We start from the raw sequence: 19,805 nt of genomic DNA, 5'->3' as shown, positions 1-19,805 counted from the left end.
TTCTAACAATTCATTTAAAATAATACTCAACACATAAACAGAGCAGGGCCCTGCTAGTTGAACTGGTGATGAACTCATTCAGGAAAACATGGGCTGCTGGTGGCTGCATGACATTTACTAGTGCAGAAGCTGTAGGTCTGTTTGATGCAGTGCCAAGCAAAGCCAATGCTTCCCTGACAAGTGGGAAGTATACAAGCTAAGGGAAGCTACATCTATTCTCTCCTCTGTCAATGACCAGCATGTAAAAGTTTTAAAAGAGCACAATGGACATTATAAAAGCCTGACTAGGCATTGAGGAGTAAATAAGGCAATAAACATTATTTACAAGAGTACACTTCCTCGGGACAAAAAATAACGGGAAATCCAAAAATGTACAATTGTCAACAAAAACATTGAATATATAAATCCTGAATAATAATCATAATAATAATAATAATAATAATAATACGGAAATAGGGGGAAATCTTTCAGTGGGGACACAAATATTGGAGACAACGTTCTAATGCCCTGTACACACGGGCGTACTTTTCGGCATCAAAGGTCCGACGGTCTTTCTAACGAACGGACTTGCCTACACACGATCACACCAAAGTCTGACGGATTCGTACGTGATGACATACGACCGGACTAAAATAAGGAAGTTGATAGCCAGTAGCCAATAGCTGCCCTAGCGTCGGTTTTAGTCCGTCGGACTAGCATACAGACGAGCGGATTTTTTGACCGGACTCGAGTCCGTCGGAAAGATTTGAAACATGCTCCAAATCTAAAGTCCGTCTGATTTTCGACCAAAAAAGTCCAATGCAGGTAGGATGAAGCCAACACATGGTCGGATTGTCAGACGGATTCATTCCGTCGTACCAGTCCGGTCGAAAAGTCCGCCCGTGTGTACAGGGCATTAGGAGGGGATTCCCCATCAATATAGAGAGATTTCCTTTCAATTGAGTTTTTAAAACAAGAACTGTAGGGGAAAAAATAAAAAAACTTGAGAAGATTTTTAACCATTACCTTCTCTTTACAAACACAAAAACGGCTGATCCTGTGATTTTACTACTTTGTGTTACTAAACCAGAACACGTATGCATTAAATTGATCATAGTTGATTACCTTACTCTATAAAATAATGTGCTTTTAAAATCCATTCTGATTAAGTTGAACTGGAACAATGAACTGTGGATACTTTGACACTACTACTACTATACTACTACTACTAGCCCAAAAGCCTTATGAAACAAATAACTGAATACTCCTTATTTTAATACTCCATCCTTATACACAAATGGTCCTCCATTAGAAATCACCAGCTTATTAATATGAAAAGTTAATTCTGGCAGCTCCAGCTCCTACCCTCTGTCCAGTACTGTGCTGCAACCTGCTCTCTGTTGTACACCCACTGTAAAGTAGGAAAGTGCTACCTACACACTGCATTGTGTTTGTGATGGGGGCCAAGGACACTACTCTGGGGGGGGCAAAGAAAACTGCTATGGGGGCCAGAAAAGACTGCTTTGAGGAGAGGGCCAGAGGACACTACATGGGGGGGTGGTGATGTGAAGGGATCAGAGGACACTGCTATGGGGGGTGGAGGGGCGGAGGCCACTACTGTGGGGGGAGGGCAGAGGTCACTGCTATGGGGGTGTGGGCAGGGGACACTACAGTGGGGGATGATGTGAAGGGGGCAGAGGTCACCACAGTGGGGAGAAGGACGGAGGGGCAGAGGACACTGCTGTGGGGGAGAGGTGATGTGAAAGGGGGCAGAGGACACTACTACTGTGTGGGTACACTTCTTATCATCAGCACCCCAACCCTTCTCCTCTACACCACGAGCAGTCCAACTCTCCTCTTCATCCCCAACACCTTGACCTTACTATTCTTCTTTACTGCCAGCACCCCAACTCTCTTATTTATATTTCTCCTCTGCCTCCTGCTGCCTCATTGCATCCACATGCTGGTGAAGGGCAAATATGGTTTTCTTTGCAAAGTAATCTCATCCAGTATATGGCATTCTGCATACTTGAAACTGCGGCGTAGCTAAGGCCTCAAAAGAAAGATTAACCTGGGTGTTAGGTAAAGCTGGTATTAGGCTGGGAAGAAGGGTGATTTGGGGAATTTTTTTCTTCTGCTTCCACAGCAGCCAGGCAGAAGTCTATGAAATGGCCTAGGGATAGTAGCTACAAATATTTCTACCAACTCCTCAAAGCCAGTTGGCAAGGATATGGCCAAAATAAATAGCTGCTATGCACCCTTAAGGTGAAGGAATGGGAAAATGATGCATTATCAGGCCCAAAATAAATGACTGCTTTGAGCTCTTGAGAGGGGAGGAGTAAGAGAAGGAAAGGATGTGTTCATAGGCCCAAAATACATGGATGCTATGTACCTTCACTACATTAAATGGGAGGGATTGAAGTGCATATACAAAAAAAATCACACTTGAGTAGGAGGAGGAGGAAATGTGCCCTAGAGGAGAAGGAAAAGACCACATTATGAGTTCATAGAAATAGCCAATAGGCAAAGGGTGCTTTAGGAGCACTTACTGGCAAGTGGCTGGATTAAAAAGAGAAATGGTTTGTCAGCTACATCATTAAGTCTTGTGTCAGTCACCACTGGAAGGGTAAAAATGCCAGCTCCCCAGAGCAACCATTGAAGGAAGATTTGGGGAAGGATGGACAACCTACAGCCGTAGGATCATACACTTAATTTTTACTGCTGCTTGTCCTTTTTCCCCAACCATAGAATTTCCCCCCTCCAATTGCTGCTGCCTACTTTCCCCACTACAAGTGGGCAGCCTTTTTATCTTTAGACAAAGGTAGTGTATAATCCTAGGACATTCTTTTTAGTTAAAGAAGTATTCAAACCAGTCTGTTAGCTTGGAGGGGGGTGGGGGGGGGGGGAGAGGAGGAGGGAGGAGCAGGAAAGTGTCTTGTTATCCTAGGCTACAGGGCAATGTGTTTCTATGCACACAGTGTAGAAGGAAAACGCTCTAGTCCGTGAATGCAACGGTGGTTCCACAGGACTCTGCAAGTGAAAGGAGCCGCCCTAAAATAAAAAACCTGAGATCATAGCACCAGAATAAACAGGAACATAGGCAAGGATTGAAAGGTGAAGAATTTGCATACTCTGCGAATAAATAGGTTGCTAAAAGTGCTTAACAAACTGAGGGTTTAATATCACTTTAAGGGAGTGCCAAGGTTGCATTGCCATATCTGCCCATTTAACCATTTCAGCCTTGGAAGGATTTACCCCTTTAATGACCAGGGCATTTTTTTCGATACGGCACTGCGTAAATTCAACTGACAATTGCACGGTCATGCAAAATTGTACCCAAACAAAATTGATGTCCTTTTTTTCATACAGTGACATTTTTTGTTTCGGGACCAGTGACATTTATGTAGTGATCAGTGCTATAAAAATGCACTGATTACTGTATAAATGACACCGGCAGGGAAGGGGTTAACACTAAGGGCAATCAAGGGGTTAATTGTGTCCTAGGGAGGTGTTTCTAACTGGAGGGGAGGTGGACTGACTGGGAATAGAGAGAGGTCGCTGTTCCTGATCACTAGGAACAGATGATCTCTCTACTCCCCTGTCAGAACGGGGATCTGCTTTGTTTACACAGGCAGATCCCCATTCTGGCTCTCTGTGGCGCGATCATGGGTGGCCAGCGAACATAGCGGCTGCCTGCCACGCGCATCGGCTCCAGCGCCGTGCGCGTGCCCACTGTATCTATTACAGGGAGCGCCATACTGGTACGGCGATTCGTGCAATAGAGCCAACCTGCCACAGTATAACTGCGGTGGATGGTCGGCAAGTGGTTACTACAGCTAATACGCTGCATGCAGAGGCTGCAGACTACAATGGCGCTGTTGGCAGCAGATACGTTAAAGGCCCACGCTGCAGAACTTTTTCTATATGTTGCTAAGTGCTCACAAACTGCCCTGATGCTGGCCAATTTGTCCCAAAAGCACACCTGAAGTCTATTTTTTGAACATTTTGGAACTAATTAAGGATTCAGGGACTGAAGGGGATTCAAGGAATGTAGAGTTGTGGTTTTGAAGTCTTTTTGTGCACTAATTTTATGAAATGTTTAAGCAATGTTTTTATGCAATGTGATACTATGAAAAAGAAGCTCACAAACTATAATTTAAAACAGTTTTGCCACTGGCTAATTTGTATGAAGTAGAGGGCTTAAGACTTATTTTTGCAATAGAAAAATAGCTTTTATATCTGTTGTGCCTACTACTTCCACTGTTCAATTGAGACCTATTGAATCAAAAAATCAGGTGTTGCGGACAAAACTATCTGAGGCTGGGTTCACACTGGTGCGACACGACAGCCGTCCTACTTTGGATCCGACTTTGCCCTGCGACATGAAGCCGGCATGTGTCCGACTTTCAATGAACGGGGATCCGACTTGGATCCCCGCCAATGCCCGGCACTGTGTTTGGTATGAATCTTTAGGGGGAACTCCGCGCCAAATTTTAAATAAAAAACCGGCATGGGTTCCCCCTCCAAGGGCATACCAGGCCCTTGGGTCTGGTATGGACCTTGAGGGGAACCCCCTACGCCGATAAAAACGGCGTGGGGGTCCCCCCCAATCCATACCAGACCCTTATCCGAGCACGCAGCCCGGCCGGACAGGAATGGGGGTGGGGACGAGCGAGCGCCCCCCCCCTCCTGAACCGTACCAGGCCGCATGCCCTCAACATGGGGGGTTGGTGCTTTGGGGGAGGGGGCGCGCTGCGGCCCCCCACCCCAAAGCACCTTGTCCCCATGTTGATGAGGACAAGGGCCTCTTCCCGACAACCCTGGCCGTTGGTTGTCGGGGTCTGCGGGCGGAGGGCTTATCGGAATCCAGGAGCCCCCTTTAATAAGGGGGCCCCCAGATCCCGGCCCCCCACCCTATGTGAATGAGTATGGGGTACATGGTACCCCTACCCATTCACCTAGGGAAGTGTCAATAAAAAAAAAACCACAGTACACAGGTTTCAAAATTAATTTATTGGGCAGCTCCGGTATCTTCTTCCGACTTCTCCCGGTGTTCCGCCTCTTCTCCCGGGCCCCGCCGCTATCTTCTTCCAGCTCTATTGCCAGCGAGGGGCCCGGTCTGCTGCCGCTGTCTTGTCGCCGCTGTCTCGCCGCTCCTTCTCTTCATTTCTTCTTCCGATGTTGACACGACGCTCTCCCCGGCTGGAATGCTCTCTGTGCGCTCTGCTGACTTATATAGGCGGTGACCCCGCCCCCTTATGCCGTCACAGTCTCTGGGCATGCTGGGACTGTGATGGCATAAGGGGGCGTGGTCATCGGGTGATGACCACGCCCCCTAAAACGTCACAGTCCCAGCATGCCCAGGGACTGTGACGGCATAAGGGGGCGGGGTCACCGCCTATATAAGTCAGAGCAGAGCGCACAGAGAGCATTCCAGCCGGGGAGAGCGTCGTGTCAACATCGGAAGAAGAGATGAAGAGAAGGAGCGGCGAGACAGCGGCGACAAGACAGCGGCAGCAGACCGGGCCCCTCGCTGGCAATAGAGCTGGAAGAAGATAGCGGCGGGGCCCGGGAGAAGAGGCAGAACACCGGGAGAAGTCGGAAGAAGATACCGGAGCTGCCCAATAAATTAATTTTGAAACCTGTGTACTGTGGTTTTTTTTTTATTGACACTTCCCTAGGTGAATGGGTACGGGTACAATGTACCCCATACTCATTCACATAGGGTGGGGGGCCGGGATCTGGGGGCCCCCTTATTAAAGGGGGCTCCTGGATTCCGATAAGCCCTCCGCCCGCAGACCCCGACAACCAACGGCCAGGGTTGTCGGGAAGAGGCCCTTGTCCTCATCAACATGGGGACAAGGTGCTTTGGGGTGGGGGGCCGCAGCGCGCCCCCTCCCCCAAAGCACCAACCCCCCATGTTGAGGGCATGCGGCCTGGTACAGTTCAGGAGGGGGGGGGCGCTCACTCGTCCCCACCCCCATTCCTGTCCGGCCGGGCTGCGTGCTCGGATAAGGGTCTGGTATGGATTGGGGGGACCCCCACGCCGTTTTTATCGGCGTAGGGGGTTCCCCTCAAGGTCCATACCAGACCCAAGGGCCTGGTATGCTCTTGGAGGGGGAACCCATGCCGGTTTTTTATTTAAAATTTGGCGCGGAGTTCCCCCTCAAGAACATCTGAGCACAAGTCGCGTGCCGAAGTCGGATCATGCAAGACGGCAATCCGACTTTGATCCGACTTCAATGATAGTCAATAGGCTGAAGTAGGATCAAAGTCGGACCAAAGTAGTACAGGGAGCATTTCTAAAGTCGGAACGACTTGTGTCGGACCAGTTAGGACGGCTCCCATAGGGAAACATTAAATTTCACACGTCATGCGACATGAGCTCCCAATGTCGGAGCGTTTGTCGGACCAGTGTGAACCCAGCCTAAAAAAGACTTTTATCCACGTTTTAGTGCAACAGATTGTGCTGCTGCTGCATGTAAGCTAAGCAATAATGTAAATTTAAAAAAATCAAATACACATTCAATATATGTAATGTCAGAGTGTGATTGAATATGTTGCTGACATTATATTATACCACTCAATCATCGCACTACGTAACTCAAAAGGCTTAAGCACTTCCACACAATAACAACAAAGTAAAAACAATAAAATGATTAATGATACATGAAATTATTACAATAGTCTTCCTGCAGCCTCCTCAAATATTCAGATAAAATATATACATTTAGCCCGGGTTCACACCTATGCGAATTAGATGCGGCTTACACAGCATCTAATTCGCAGGACATTTTAAAATACATTCATATGAATGCATCTGGTTCACATATGTGCGTTGCATTCGCACTGCGCATTGCACAAAAAACGTGTGCGTTTTTTGGGCATTGCGGTGCGAACTACAAGCCTATTATCTCCTATGGGAACGCATCTGATTCGCAGATGCATTGCGTTCTGAACAAGGATTTTCTCTTTCTCCTCACTACACCTCCCCCTCCCCCCCCCCCTCCCTCCCCCTCTCCCTGCTCTCTAATCCTGAGCAAAAACGCAATGAATCCGTTGAACAGGAGATTGTTATCTCCCCAGTGAAACCTGAGCTTCAATTCGCACCGCACAAGTGTGAAACCAGGCTTAAAGAGAGTCCATAGATTGGGAGGCGCAGGATATCTGAACAGAAAAAAAGTTCAAGTGTCCAACAAAAAATCCCAACAGAAAAGGCGTGTGCAAGCTGATGCTTTGAAATCTCAAGAAATCCATACGTGCAGATTTAAACCTCCGCAAATCACCCTTAGTGCTTTACCACAAACCCCCTTAGTGAGGATGACTCACCAGACATTTAAGTCTCGCATTAAAGCTCGGCAAACTCAGCTTCATTAATCATACACCTCCTGGTATGCAGCTTGGCTCACAGGTGATCCACTTGTTTAGGTCATGAAATCGCTCAAATATCAAAAAGGAAAATTCCCATAGTGCATTACCGTAGGATTCATTAAAATTTATTTATAATAAAAAAAATACTACTTACAAACAGCTTAAAAACACAGGCTTATCTGTTTCAAACAGGCTGCAACATTTCCCAGTGTCACACAGCCCTGGTTGTCGCACCCACGTATACAGCATTCCAGACACCAAGTTCCCACTGAGATGATGCATGATGTCATCAAATATCACAGTGCGGCTTCGCTCTGATGCGACGTTTCGTCCAACATTTTCAAAGGGCCAACACCGTTTATGAGAATCATACTTTTTTGTAAGAGCACATACAGTATCTCTCAAGCATGTAATTGAAAAGATTGTTTTTTCCCAAGTTGCCCTCGAAGCCACAAGCAAAGAACTTGTCCCTGCTGCATTTATTTTGCATTTTAACCTACATTTTATTTTTTTAATTTTTATTTTATTTTGTTTTATTTTATTTTTTTTAGCACTAGTATTCTAGCTTTCCTTGGCACTGCCCACATCCCCATGTCCTTTGATTGACAATCTCTTGCCCGTAAGTCTTGAATATTGACCAGAATTTATTTTTAAAATTTGATTCCCACATAGCCTTCATTGAAGTTTAGATTAAAGGTCACAATTTTGGGATTTTAAGGTCGGTTCGCTGAACAACTCATGGCTTGGCAGGCTGTCAAGTCAGTTTTGGTGGTGGTGGCATTGGGGGGGTAGTAAATGAGCTACTTAGAGAAATGATAGTAAAAGTTTTTAGGTATGAAATTTGAGGATGCATTACTCCACAGTGCCTATTACTACATATGTCTGGGAGGATTTGTTTTAGAGCTTGTTTAGAACATGTAAATATTTAAATGTCCATAGTCTGGCCACAGTTCTACGTTCTACAAACTGAATCATAATAGGAATGAAGCACACCTCCAGTTAATCTCAGCACCCATCTAATACCTGTAAGGCTGGGCTTCTGACAGGAACTTCCGCTGCTCCAAAGGGCTGGCATTCACTCTGAGTTCTTTAACTACCACTTGCGCAGGAGTATAATCTGAGAATATCTCCCCCAATATCACCTGTTACAAAGGATCAGAAAAATGTAGTTGTTAACTTTAAATGTAGCATTTACTTAAATCATTTACTAACATGAATCTGCCAGATAGTTTAAAGATTTATAAGTAAAAGCCCTGTCTCAAAGCAGATGCTACTGGATGCCTTCTATTTCCTTTATTAGCTCAAAAGCCTTTTGAGTTAAAAGTTTAACTTGATTCCTGCAGTCTGATTTCCCTAACCTCAGAAGTAAGCCATGTCTACCAAAAACACGATAATATTCAATAACAGTGCTATAGTGACGTATAAGGGACTCTCATTGAACATAGACATAACTGTTGGCAGGGCTTTAGCCAAATGTCTGGAAAGTTAGACTTTAGTCACAGAGTTTAAGGGAGGTACACAGAGAATCATGAAGTGACTACTAAAGTAACAAAGATCATCTTGTAGCGACTGCTCTTGAGCAAGATTTTAAATATGTACTAGCCTGATTGTTCTTTTTAATCTCACAGCAGATTCACTTTAAAGCATAACTAGCAGGGTTCCCCTCTAAAGAATAGATGTTATAATTACCTATCCCACCAGCTTACGGTGCCTGTAGAATTTTCCTGACCTGACTACCTTCTGAAGGTGACAGTTTACTGCTATCCAGTCTAGAACAGGTGGTTCCTTCTGCAGGCCACTATGACACTATGGTGTCTTACAGTAATGTAAGGCGTAGAGGAAGGAACCATAGAACAGAGGGCTTGAACTCCAAAAGTCCTGGAAGTGTGTTGGCTGCAGACTGCACTTTATCTGTTGAAAGGAAGAAAGATTGGCAGTGCAGGAGGCTGTAAAGGTAAGTATATTATCTGTTATATAAATTGGAATCTTATTTGCTCATTTTTGATTTTGCAACAGGGTCACTTTAAGTAAGAAGTAACAAATGATTCATGCTAATTTAGGACTTACCTTTCCAAACCAGCCATTTCCAATCTCTTGAAGATAGCTTAGGTCCTGGCGGCTAAATCCAGTCTGTTTTACTAGTTAAAGAAAAATGTAGTTAATAACAGACAATTTAATGCACCTGGCATTTTTAAATTGTGGAATATTCTACCATAGAATGTGAAGCCCTAACAAAACCTTCTATTGTCAGTTTGATTATAAGCTTATAAAGAAATCATCATGTTCTTGTAAAATTGTGAGGAGAATCGTGTTCCAATTTTTACAAATTGGTTCTTATGACTAATTAATATTGGTAGTAAACAAGTCAATTTGACCAATATTGTTGCTGACTGTCATTCAAGTTCCAGTTGTTCACTACACAGCAAAAGTTATAACTCTTATGAGAGTTGGTGAATAGTGAAACCCTTTGAGGTGTTTACTGCCACAGACAATGGATAGCCTTTATAGGTATATAGTAGGCGGAATACCAAAAGCATTTTTATTTTTGTTTGTTAAGGTTCGGTTTACATTGCTGTGACATGGGATTGGATTTGTGAGACCCCAAGTCCCATGACATGTCAAATTCAATGTTTCCCTAGGAGAGCCGCCTTGCACTACTTTGGTCTGACTTGGGTTCATGCTCAGCCTTTGTACAGGCTTCTAAATAGCATCCAAATTGGATCAAGTCGGAAGGAAGTCGCAGGGTAAAGTCGCAGGTAAAGTCGTACGACTTTTTCCGCTGCAACAGTGTGACTGACCCTAAGACTGTGCAGCTATATCTTAGCAGAGTAATTTATTTGAATGTTCAATTAAGGAACCTCTCCTCTTATGGACATGGGATGAAAATGAGGAAGACGTTGAAGATTTCTTCTTGCACACACTTAGTATAATTTTAAATTAAAATTTTTTTTTATGTATACATTTCCAAATATTTCTTATACAGTACGCTGTACCCTGGATTTCACATTATACATTTTGCATACAAGGTATGACATGCATCTCCTTTATGCATGTCATTTCTACCAGTAATATATCTTTTTATTCACAGCATTTAAGTGCAGTGATGTAGTGTTTTTTTTTTTTTTTTTACATTATTTACTATTTTGAGGGGCGCCATTTTCATTTTTACTACATCACACATGGATCCCATTCCTGGATTAAAAAAGTATTCCTTATGGAATTCATGCCTTATTTTCCAACTAGAGTGTCAGACCAAAGATGTTTACTACACATTTATGTGAAGTTATTGCAACTATTTGATTTATACTATCTAAATAGGATGCCTCCATAGATCATATATCTCCTCATCAGTTCCTCTAGCGAATACTACATCCTTTTTAATCTATCTGAGGACCCAATTTCTAAATATATCACCTCGTCAAACTGATCTTCATTTGCCACTTAGGTTCCCCTCAGTAAATCTATATCAAAACTACCACAGCTCGAAGTAGCTTATTACGTTTTTCTAAGAACACCTTTTTGAAAAAATCTATTATCTATCTGAGAATTAGAAAATCTCTAGAAATGCTATCTCTTAAAACTATATTCTTCTTGTCTGACTACAGTAAATATTTCCTCATACCTTATTGCTCTCCTCATTTCTCTGGTCATCTTCCTCTAGTAAGGCATTGACCCCATTGAAATAAAGCACCCCCCAAACTAAATGCCATCAAATATAAAAATTAAACCAAAAACCCATGGAAACCCAAAGAATCTTATATAGGTTCCCCTGGGCTCCAATTGGTTCTGCCATTTATTTACATCCATGTGTCATAACGCACGTACAGTACATGCCAAGGTATATTTATGTCCCATGTCATTATGTCACGTACATGACGTCTTCACGCAGCGCAGCGTGAGGTCATCAGCTTTTTTCATACATGATGTCATCATGCTCAAGCAGAAGCCCACAATTGGCACCCTCTAGTGTTATTTTTCTATACAACAGCCACTATTGTACGCACCATATCTAAGAACATACTTTTCCATATAAATACTTCATTCTCTTTTCATTAAAGCGGAAAAGGTCAAACATATATCAACTATATTTATACAACCTTTGCTCTCCATGTCTGACCATTTACAAAACTTTATATTAATGGAGTATAGATGAAGCCTTCATTAATGCCATTTGGACTCATGGAACCCAAAGCACAGATCCACTCTGCTTCTCTCTGTAATAAGCGATCATTCAAGTCCCCTTTTCTTGGTCCTATTTTTACCATTTAAAGCCCCCAGAATTGCAGTTCATCTGTTTTACTGCCATGTTTTTCCAACATGTGTCATGGGATTGGTTTCAATATGGTTCAATATTCTTTTCCATAGTGGTCTTATTAGCTTACCCACATAGAGTAAACTATATGAGCATCTTGCCAAGTACACCAATCCCGATGAGCTGCAGTTCAAGAAGGTATCATTTGTTATTTTTTCTCTATTTTTCATATATACTAAATAATTCATAGTGGACATGAATTTACAGGCTTTATATTTGCCACATTTATAGGAACTCTTTAGTATTAGCAGCCAATTCCTACTCTGCTATTTCTTCGTAGCACTTTGCATTTTCCCAAGATGACCATGTACCAGTCTATCCTGTAAATGTATGCCTTTCTGATATGTATTCACTGGTTTCTCATCCATTCTTTCAGTTCTTTGTTCTGTGTCAGGATTGGTCAGTATTTATAGAAAATTCTATAAATACTATTGGACTGTGCTGAGAAACTTTCAATTACCTGGACTACATCTCTGCGGTCTGCTGGAATATAAGGCATGCATTCCATAAGGAATGCTTTTTGAATCCTGGAATGGGCTTCAAATATTATGAAGTAAAAATGAAAAGTACCCCTTAAAATTTGTAAATATTGTGAAAAAAAAAAACACTACAGCACCGCACTTCAATGCTAAAAACTAAAAGATACATTATTATATTACTCTGACAAGCAAGACGTGTATATACGAGATGCATGTCATACCTGGTATGTAAAAATTATAATGGCACACACTTGGGCAGTATAGAAAGTTTGTGTAGAAAGAGGTGTGTGGGGCTCTTGGATCTGTGCATTGCTGTAATAATGGAAGAGAATACAGTAGAATTTGTAGTTTAATAGAAAAGGTAATCGGCCAAATGATCACAAAGGAAATAACTGTTACTTGCAGTTTACAAAACAGATGCAAAGTTACAAGCAATATTGCAAAACAGGTTCAAGATGGCAAAAGATGATGCACACACTGCAGAATAATGAAAAACAGAAGATCATGCATAAATTGCAGAGTCTGATTGTGAAAGCTACACAAACATGGACTCTGGAGGGATCCAAGACCTAAGGACACAGGGCCACCCAACTGGAACTGGAGCACTCTGGTAGCAATTGGGGATGGGCTTCCCACTGTAGCTAGGTCCTCTGATGAAGCTGTGTAAGGGTCCAGCAATTTTTTTTTCAAATTCTTTTGTTATGGCAAAGCATCTCAGTCACAGGTCAGGTCATCTTTACATATTTTTTTTATTAAGTTTGCTGACAGTTTAGAAATAGCTTTGTATATACTATAACATCTATCTTCAGCGAAGCAGAGGGGCCTGAAGGCCCCTAAGTACATATATCAAAAATCAAACAATAAAATTACAACTAACGAAATGGAGAATAGCTAGTAATGTGAGAAAGCGGATAGAACTGTTAACGTTTTTTTATCTCCTAACACATTTCTTCCGAGAAGTCTGCCCATTTCCATTTTTGCCATTACCATGGCTATATTGCAAGAGTTTACAAGAGAATAAGGGAAGAAAGGGGGGGGGGGGGACAAACGAAACAAGGAAAGGAAAATGGGTCGCTATCCTGAGAGGTGAACAGAAGCCCAAGTAAGAAAATCTGGGCAGCTGACAGGTGTAGCTCAGTAAGGACTCGGATCGGGTGACCTCCTGCAGGTAAGCCTCCGTACAGGTGTAATATCTCCAGGGCCTCCACCTGTCTCAAAATTGTTCTTCTGTATTATGGAGTGTAGCTGTCAGTTCCTCCATGCAGTGAATGTGATTAATTTTAGAATACCAAAGGACATGGGTTGGTGGTTGAGGCTGTCTCCACAACGCAGTTATACAAGTCCTTGCCACGTTGAGGAGCTGAATGGTAAGAGTTTTCTTGTACTTTCGCAGCGGTCTTTCTGTCAGGTGTAAGAGACATGAAGCTGGATTGCCTTTCAAATCTAGTGAGGTGAGGTGTTTAATAGTGGTTGTTACCTCCTCCCAAAAAGGTCTCAAAATGGGGCAGGACCAAAAAAATTTGAAATATCGTACCACCCTTCGCATTACATCTCCAACATGTGTCAGGGGAGGCCTTATCCATCTTGTTGACTATGTAAGGTACTCTATACCATTGGCATAGGATTTTGTACCCGACTTCCTGATATTGGTTTGCTATGGAGGATTTGTGAGCTAAGAGGAAAATTTTTTTCCACCTGTTGTGGTGTAAACTGAGTATCCAAGCCAATTTCCCACTGGCTAACAAAAGTCGGGGTTGGATCTTCAGCAAGGGCTGTCAACTAGCCATGTAACAGGAATAAGGTGTGTCTAGAGGAATCCCCCATCTTGCACAGGGATTCAAAGGGAGTGAGATCCCGTGGCTTATAATGCGCTTTCTGAAGCGACTGTAGGAAATGTCTAAGTTGGTTCGTACTCAGACTATCCAGTGGCGGATCTAAGAGCCTGGAAATGTCTGTGGGGGAGGGGAGCCCACCCTGTGGCCACATGTCCATTATACGATATTTCCCTAGGGGGGCCAGCCTCCGCACACTTCTGCTAGTAAGTCCGGGTATGAAGTCAGGATTTCCTATAACAGGAGGCATAGGGGAGGGTAACAAGAGAGACCCGTGGAGTACCTAACCACTGCCAGAGTAGCACCTATCAGGGGATTATCCTACATGTCCTCCGGGGGTAAGGAAGTGAGCCATGGCGACGTCAAGAGAGGGATGGAGGCGTTCCTCAATCTCCATCGCCACCCACTGCTTGAACTCTGCACTGCAATGCCAATCCATGGCCCTCGAAAGGTGTACTGCCCTGTAGTACTGGAAGAGGTCAGGGAGCCCTATACCCCCTTTCGCCCCCCTTTCACCTTAGGCAAAGACAATACATGCATTTTTATCCTTGGCAACCTTTGGGACCAAATAAAGTCCCCAAAAAATGCTTGAAGCTGTTTAAAAAATGCCGAGGGGACACGGATTGGCATAGCTGGGAGTAGATACAAAATCCTTGGTACGACTGTCATTTTTAAGGCATTACACCACCCAAACCAGGTCAAGGTCAGGGTATGCCAATGTTGGAGCTCAGATTTCAGATCGTGAAGCACGGGTAGCAGATTTGAGGAATACAAGTTTGCTAGGTCAGGGGTGCTGTTAATACCCACATACTGAATAGATTTGTCCGCCCAGAGGAACGCAAAAGATGTTTAGCACCGCGGACTTAGCAAAATTGACCTTAAAGTTTGACAAGTCTCCATATACATGCAAGGCCTCCAGGATATTGGGAAGAGATACCCGTTGGCTGGAAACAAAAAAGATTAAGTCGTCCGCCATTTTATGATGCCCTGAGGACTTCTGTACACCCAAAATGTTGGGATCATCTCTGATGGAACACAGAAAAGGTTCTAGAGTCAAGATAAAAATAATCGGGTTAAGGGGACAGCCCTGTCACATCCCGTTTGCTATATCAAAGAAGTCAGAGAGCCATTCATTTACCCGAACAGGCGCCGACGGGGCGGAATAGAGGGAGAGGATCCATCTGAGCATATTGGGTCCCAGACCAATGTGATCCAGGGTTGCCCGCATAAAGTGCCAGGCCACCCTGTCGAAGGCCTTTTCTGCGTCTGTGGAAAGCAACAGAAAAGGGCTCCTGGACGATCGGGCCATATGGATAAGATTGTACACTCTGGTGGTGTTGTCTCTCGCCTCCCTCAATGGCACAAAACCCGCCTGATCCAAATGTGTCAACTTCGGGATGTGCGGCAAGAGTCAGTTTTACAGGATTTTTGCAAAGAACTTTAAATCCACATTGAGGAGTACGATTGGACGGTAATTCCCACACTGGGATGGATACTTCCCCTTCTTGTGTATGAGCAGTATGTATGTCCTCAATGTGTCCGCCGGCATGTGACCTTCCCCTTACAGAGCATTATAGGCTGTCAAGAAATGAGGATTCAGGATAGTCGAGAAGTCAATAAGTCAACGTGAAGCTGTCCATCCCCGGTGCCTTCTGTGGCTTAGTTCCTCGGCAGTGATCTCAAACTCCAAGAAGTCTCCAATCCCATCCGGTAGTGTGGGCATGCCTGAGGCTCTGATGTATTCAGTAGCTGACTCTGGGCCGCAACTGTTTATGGGGTTGAAGTAGGGTGTAAGTTATACAACTCCTGGTAGAACTCACAAAATTCTCTCGCCATTGCCTCATAGGTGTTCACCTTAGTACCCTTTCTGGTGGTGATATATGGAATGAAGGTGCGCTTCCTCCGGCCATGAAGGGCTCTAGCCAACATGGAACCCGGTTTATTAGAAAACTCGAACAAAGAACGTCTAGCCCACGCTAGACGTTGGGTGGTCTTTTGGTAGAGAAGACCATTCAGCTCTTCCCTGGCCTTCAAAAGGTCAGCGAGATGGGAGTCCGCCAAGAGCGCTTGTGTTGCAACTCAAGGAAGCGCACCTGGGCAACTAACACGTCAATCTGCTGAGTCCTCTCCCGCTTCTTTTGAGACCCTATCCGGATCAGCGCGCCTCGCACCACGCATTTATGTGCTTCCCAGATGTTCGCAGGATTCAAGGACGGATCGACATTTTCAGAGAAGTAATCAGAAAGCACCTTGCCTAAATCACGACCCACCTCTGGACTTTGTAACAGTCGTGAGAGGTCAGGGAAGAGGCGGATGGAGACAGCATCAAAGTCCACCGGGCCCCTGGCCCATGCGCGACATAGTATTTCCTCTTTGATGGTATAAAAGTGGACCCTGGCAAGGACATCTCTGGGGAAGGAGGCATCCCCCCCATGAGGTCTCTGTACTCTGTGCACCCAATCCAACTCCAATTCCTCTTTGGGTGACTTATCCAGCAGGTGGTTAAAAATGGCAGTTACTGTAGCTCTGAAATCGCCCCCAGTGGTGGCCTCCGGTATACCCCTCAGCCTAATATTGTTTCTGCGATTGCGGTTTTCACCATCATCGATCGACAATTGCAACATGATTCCTCCAGGAATGACAGCGTGACAGCGGGAGGAGGAAAAAAAAGCCGATCACCAGCGGCCGTGAGAGGGACATCAGTCCCAATCATGGAGATCTGCCACCAGATCACCAGTGCCCGCCTGTGCCCCCTGCCAGTGCCACCTAGCAATAGGCAGCAGTGCTGCCTACCAGTGCCCACCAGCGCCACCCATCAGTGCTACCCATCAGTGCCTACAGTGCCACGAATCAGTGCCCACAATCAGTGCCTCAACAGTGCTGCACATCAGTGCCACCTATCAGTGCCCATCAGTGTCACCTACCAGTGCCCATAAGTGCCCATCAGTGCCACCTATCAGTGGTACCTAATATGGAATAGGCTGCGCTGCTTAATAAGTGAACGTGATCATGATAGATTAGTATGACCAAACCAAGAACATTCCTAGTGATGGACAACACTAAAAATAAATTTAAAAAATTATAAACAAAACAGATAGGTGAATGCTGTTAGAACAGTGTAGACTTGAGTCCACAGACAGCACGATTCAAATATTGGATAAATAAACAAGATAAAAAAATGAAAACTCAGAATCAAGGACCAAATGTTGCTAATAAGTCCATATGATCAACAAACAGTCCTTATGGGAAAATCAACTTTTCTGGTGAAGGGAGAAAGCACCAATCTTGAAACAAAGTGAGGCATGCACAGAAATGTCTCCCTGGGGAGCGTGATGGTATAGGAAGTTCCTCCACCTCAGACAAAAAAGCCCCTTACCGGATAGTTAGATCTCCTGTCATAGAGATCGTGCAAGCAGAGTGGCTGTGTCCCCCAGCCACTGGGTCTCTGTTAAGAAGTATCTCAAGGTCCCCGCTCAGGAGTTCCACAGGATTGGGGTATTAACGCTCAGATCCCAAAAATAGATGAAAACAGAGATGCTCCATAGCGTAATACAGTTGTGGTTTATTTAAATTAAAAGGTATAAGAAATGCACTTACAGTATAACAGGTAAAAAACGCCTTTATAAACAATGTAAGCCGGCCGGCTCGCAGCTGCTGCCCGTGTCTTCCGGGATCAGCGTGGTGTGGTGGTGACGTCAGCACGCCGCTCCTCCCTACGCCGTTTCGACAAATCTGTCATCTTCTTATCTGTTTTGTTTATAATTTTTTTAATTTATTTTTAGCGTTGTCCATCACTAGGAATGTTCTTGGTTTGGTCATACTAATCTATCATGATCACGTTCACTTATTAAGCAGCGCAGCCTATTCCATATTAGCTATTTAAGGTGGGGGTTGTCTCACATTTGTGGTTGCAGCAGCACAAATATGTTTTTGTTTTTCACAGACATACTGTTTTGAAGGTTAATTTGAGGGACAGCGCAGTATAAATTTTTTTGATTCGGAAATAGATCAGTGGTACCTATTAGTGCCCATCCGTGCCACCCATCAGAGGCCATCAGTGCCGCCTTATCTGTGCCCATCAGTACTGCCTTACCTGTCCCCATCAGTGCCGCCCTAACTGTGCCTATCAGTGCCACCTTAACTGTGCCTATCCGTTCCCATCAGTGCAGCCTATCAGTGCCCACCAGTGCCGCCTCATCAGCGCATATCAATGAAGGAGAAAAATTACCTGTTTGCAAAATTTTATAACAAACTATGAAACATGATTTTTTTTTTTCAAAATTTTCCATCTTTTTTTGTTTGTTTAGCAAAAAATAAAAATCCTAGCTGTGAGTAAATACCACCAAAAGAAAGCTCTATTTGTGGGAAAAAAATGATAACATTTTCATTTAGGTACAGTGTTGTATGACTGCGCAATTGTCATTCAAAGTGCGTCAGCGCTGAAAGCTGAAAATTGGTCTTGGCAGGAGGGGGGTTTAAGTGCCCAGTAAGCAAGTGGTTAAGATCATGTATCTCTCTAGAGAGCGTACTCGCTATTGATTCTGCCATCTCGGAGATGTCCTGTTTGTTGGGGAGAAGGGAGATAGATGATGTCCTTCCATGGAGCTGCAGGTGACAGGTCCAGCAATTTAGCCTTTGTGTTGGTTCAGACACAGAAAGCGCTCCCACCTGGCTGCAGGTCACTTACTCAGCTATCCCTGCCCCTTCAGGTGTGGCCACTTTAAGCTGCAAAGGGAGAGATGCTGAGGAACTTATACTCCTTGGGCATATCTAGGAACCCAGAGAGTTGTGGGTACTTGAGTTAAGCCTAGGTTCACATCTGTGCAGTTTGGGAACACGTACATAATCACACGCGTTCCTGACCAACAGGTGGAACTCTTTAGCAAATGTATAGGAGGTGCATATAATTCTTAATAGCACCCCCATGCATTGGAAAATGCAGCACATTTTTGCTTGTGTGAAACCACATGGTGCTGCAGCACCATGAAGGTCCATGTGGAGTGTTTTTTTTCAAGAAAGGGTTGGGAAATTCTTTCTCTGCACTTCTTGTGGGTACAACAGAGCATTTAAATGAATAGGATTCTGTAACAGTACAAACACACATGCTGGATGCGCATGAATGTGATCCTACTTAAAAAGGGGTCTAAGCCTGCATCTGTGCATGATAAGAAAAGGGGCACTCTGTTACACTAGTATTTTCATCAGTGTAAAGAATTGATAAAAGGTGATTAAAGGCCAAGTTCAGACAAGATCAGCTACTTTCCAAAACTAGCAATTTGGGAATCTTTAAGTTCACATACTCCTCATTTGAATGTTATAACATATATTGGAATACTGTATTACCAGTTAATATGTAGATTCCTACAGGTTGTAGGGTGCACGTTTCGTAAACTTGCAATTTACCTGTTTTAGGAGCCTGTGTATTGGGGACAGGCAAGGACACCTCAGAGAGTGGCAGGATATATACATCAGGGATAGACTGAGAAGAGGAAGTTTCCTCAGCAGGCGGCGTGTACTCCCCTGAAAACTCTTCTCCATCTGGATTCTCAAACTCCTAAAAGACATGGTGATTCTTAAAGTGTAAACAACATCTACATTTTTTCATATAATATGGCAAGATGTTAAACAGGAGAAAGTAAAGTTTTTTACAACAGTGATAGAAATGTCTTACATGGGTTACACAAAATTGGTTTTGCTCCATTAGATTTCACTAAGAGGTGACAAAAGCCAAAGCTGTGTTTGCTATGGATGATAGGGCTGACTATAAAAAAGGTATGGGAGATTGTTTTTATTTGAAGGCAAGCAAACACTGGCTAGTAAATATCTGAGGAG

At 44.0% G+C, this 19,805-nt stretch overlaps 1 protein-coding gene across 2 annotated transcripts in view; it reads right to left on the bottom strand.

Moving 5' to 3' along the window:
- LMTK3 (lemur tyrosine kinase 3) overlaps nt 1-19,805 on the bottom strand; it is a 196,600-nt gene that overhangs the window by 76,994 nt on the left and 99,801 nt on the right. For both annotated transcript variants that reach the window (XM_073602761.1, XM_073602760.1), the window contains exons 4-6: nt 19,377-19,527; nt 9,418-9,488; nt 8,374-8,492 (exon numbers count right to left, since the gene is read on the bottom strand). In XM_073602761.1, coding sequence (XP_073458862.1) covers nt 8,374-8,492; nt 9,418-9,488; nt 19,377-19,527 — 341 coding nt within the window. The remainder of the gene's footprint in view (nt 1-8,373; nt 8,493-9,417; nt 9,489-19,376; nt 19,528-19,805) is intronic.

This window comes from Aquarana catesbeiana, linkage group LG10, assembly GCF_042186555.1.
Source record: "Aquarana catesbeiana isolate 2022-GZ linkage group LG10, ASM4218655v1, whole genome shotgun sequence".
In the NCBI taxonomy this organism is placed as follows: domain Eukaryota; kingdom Metazoa; phylum Chordata; class Amphibia; order Anura; family Ranidae; genus Aquarana; species Aquarana catesbeiana.
Note: the sequence above shows the minus strand (reverse complement) of the source record. Positions and strands in the feature narration are given on the sequence as shown.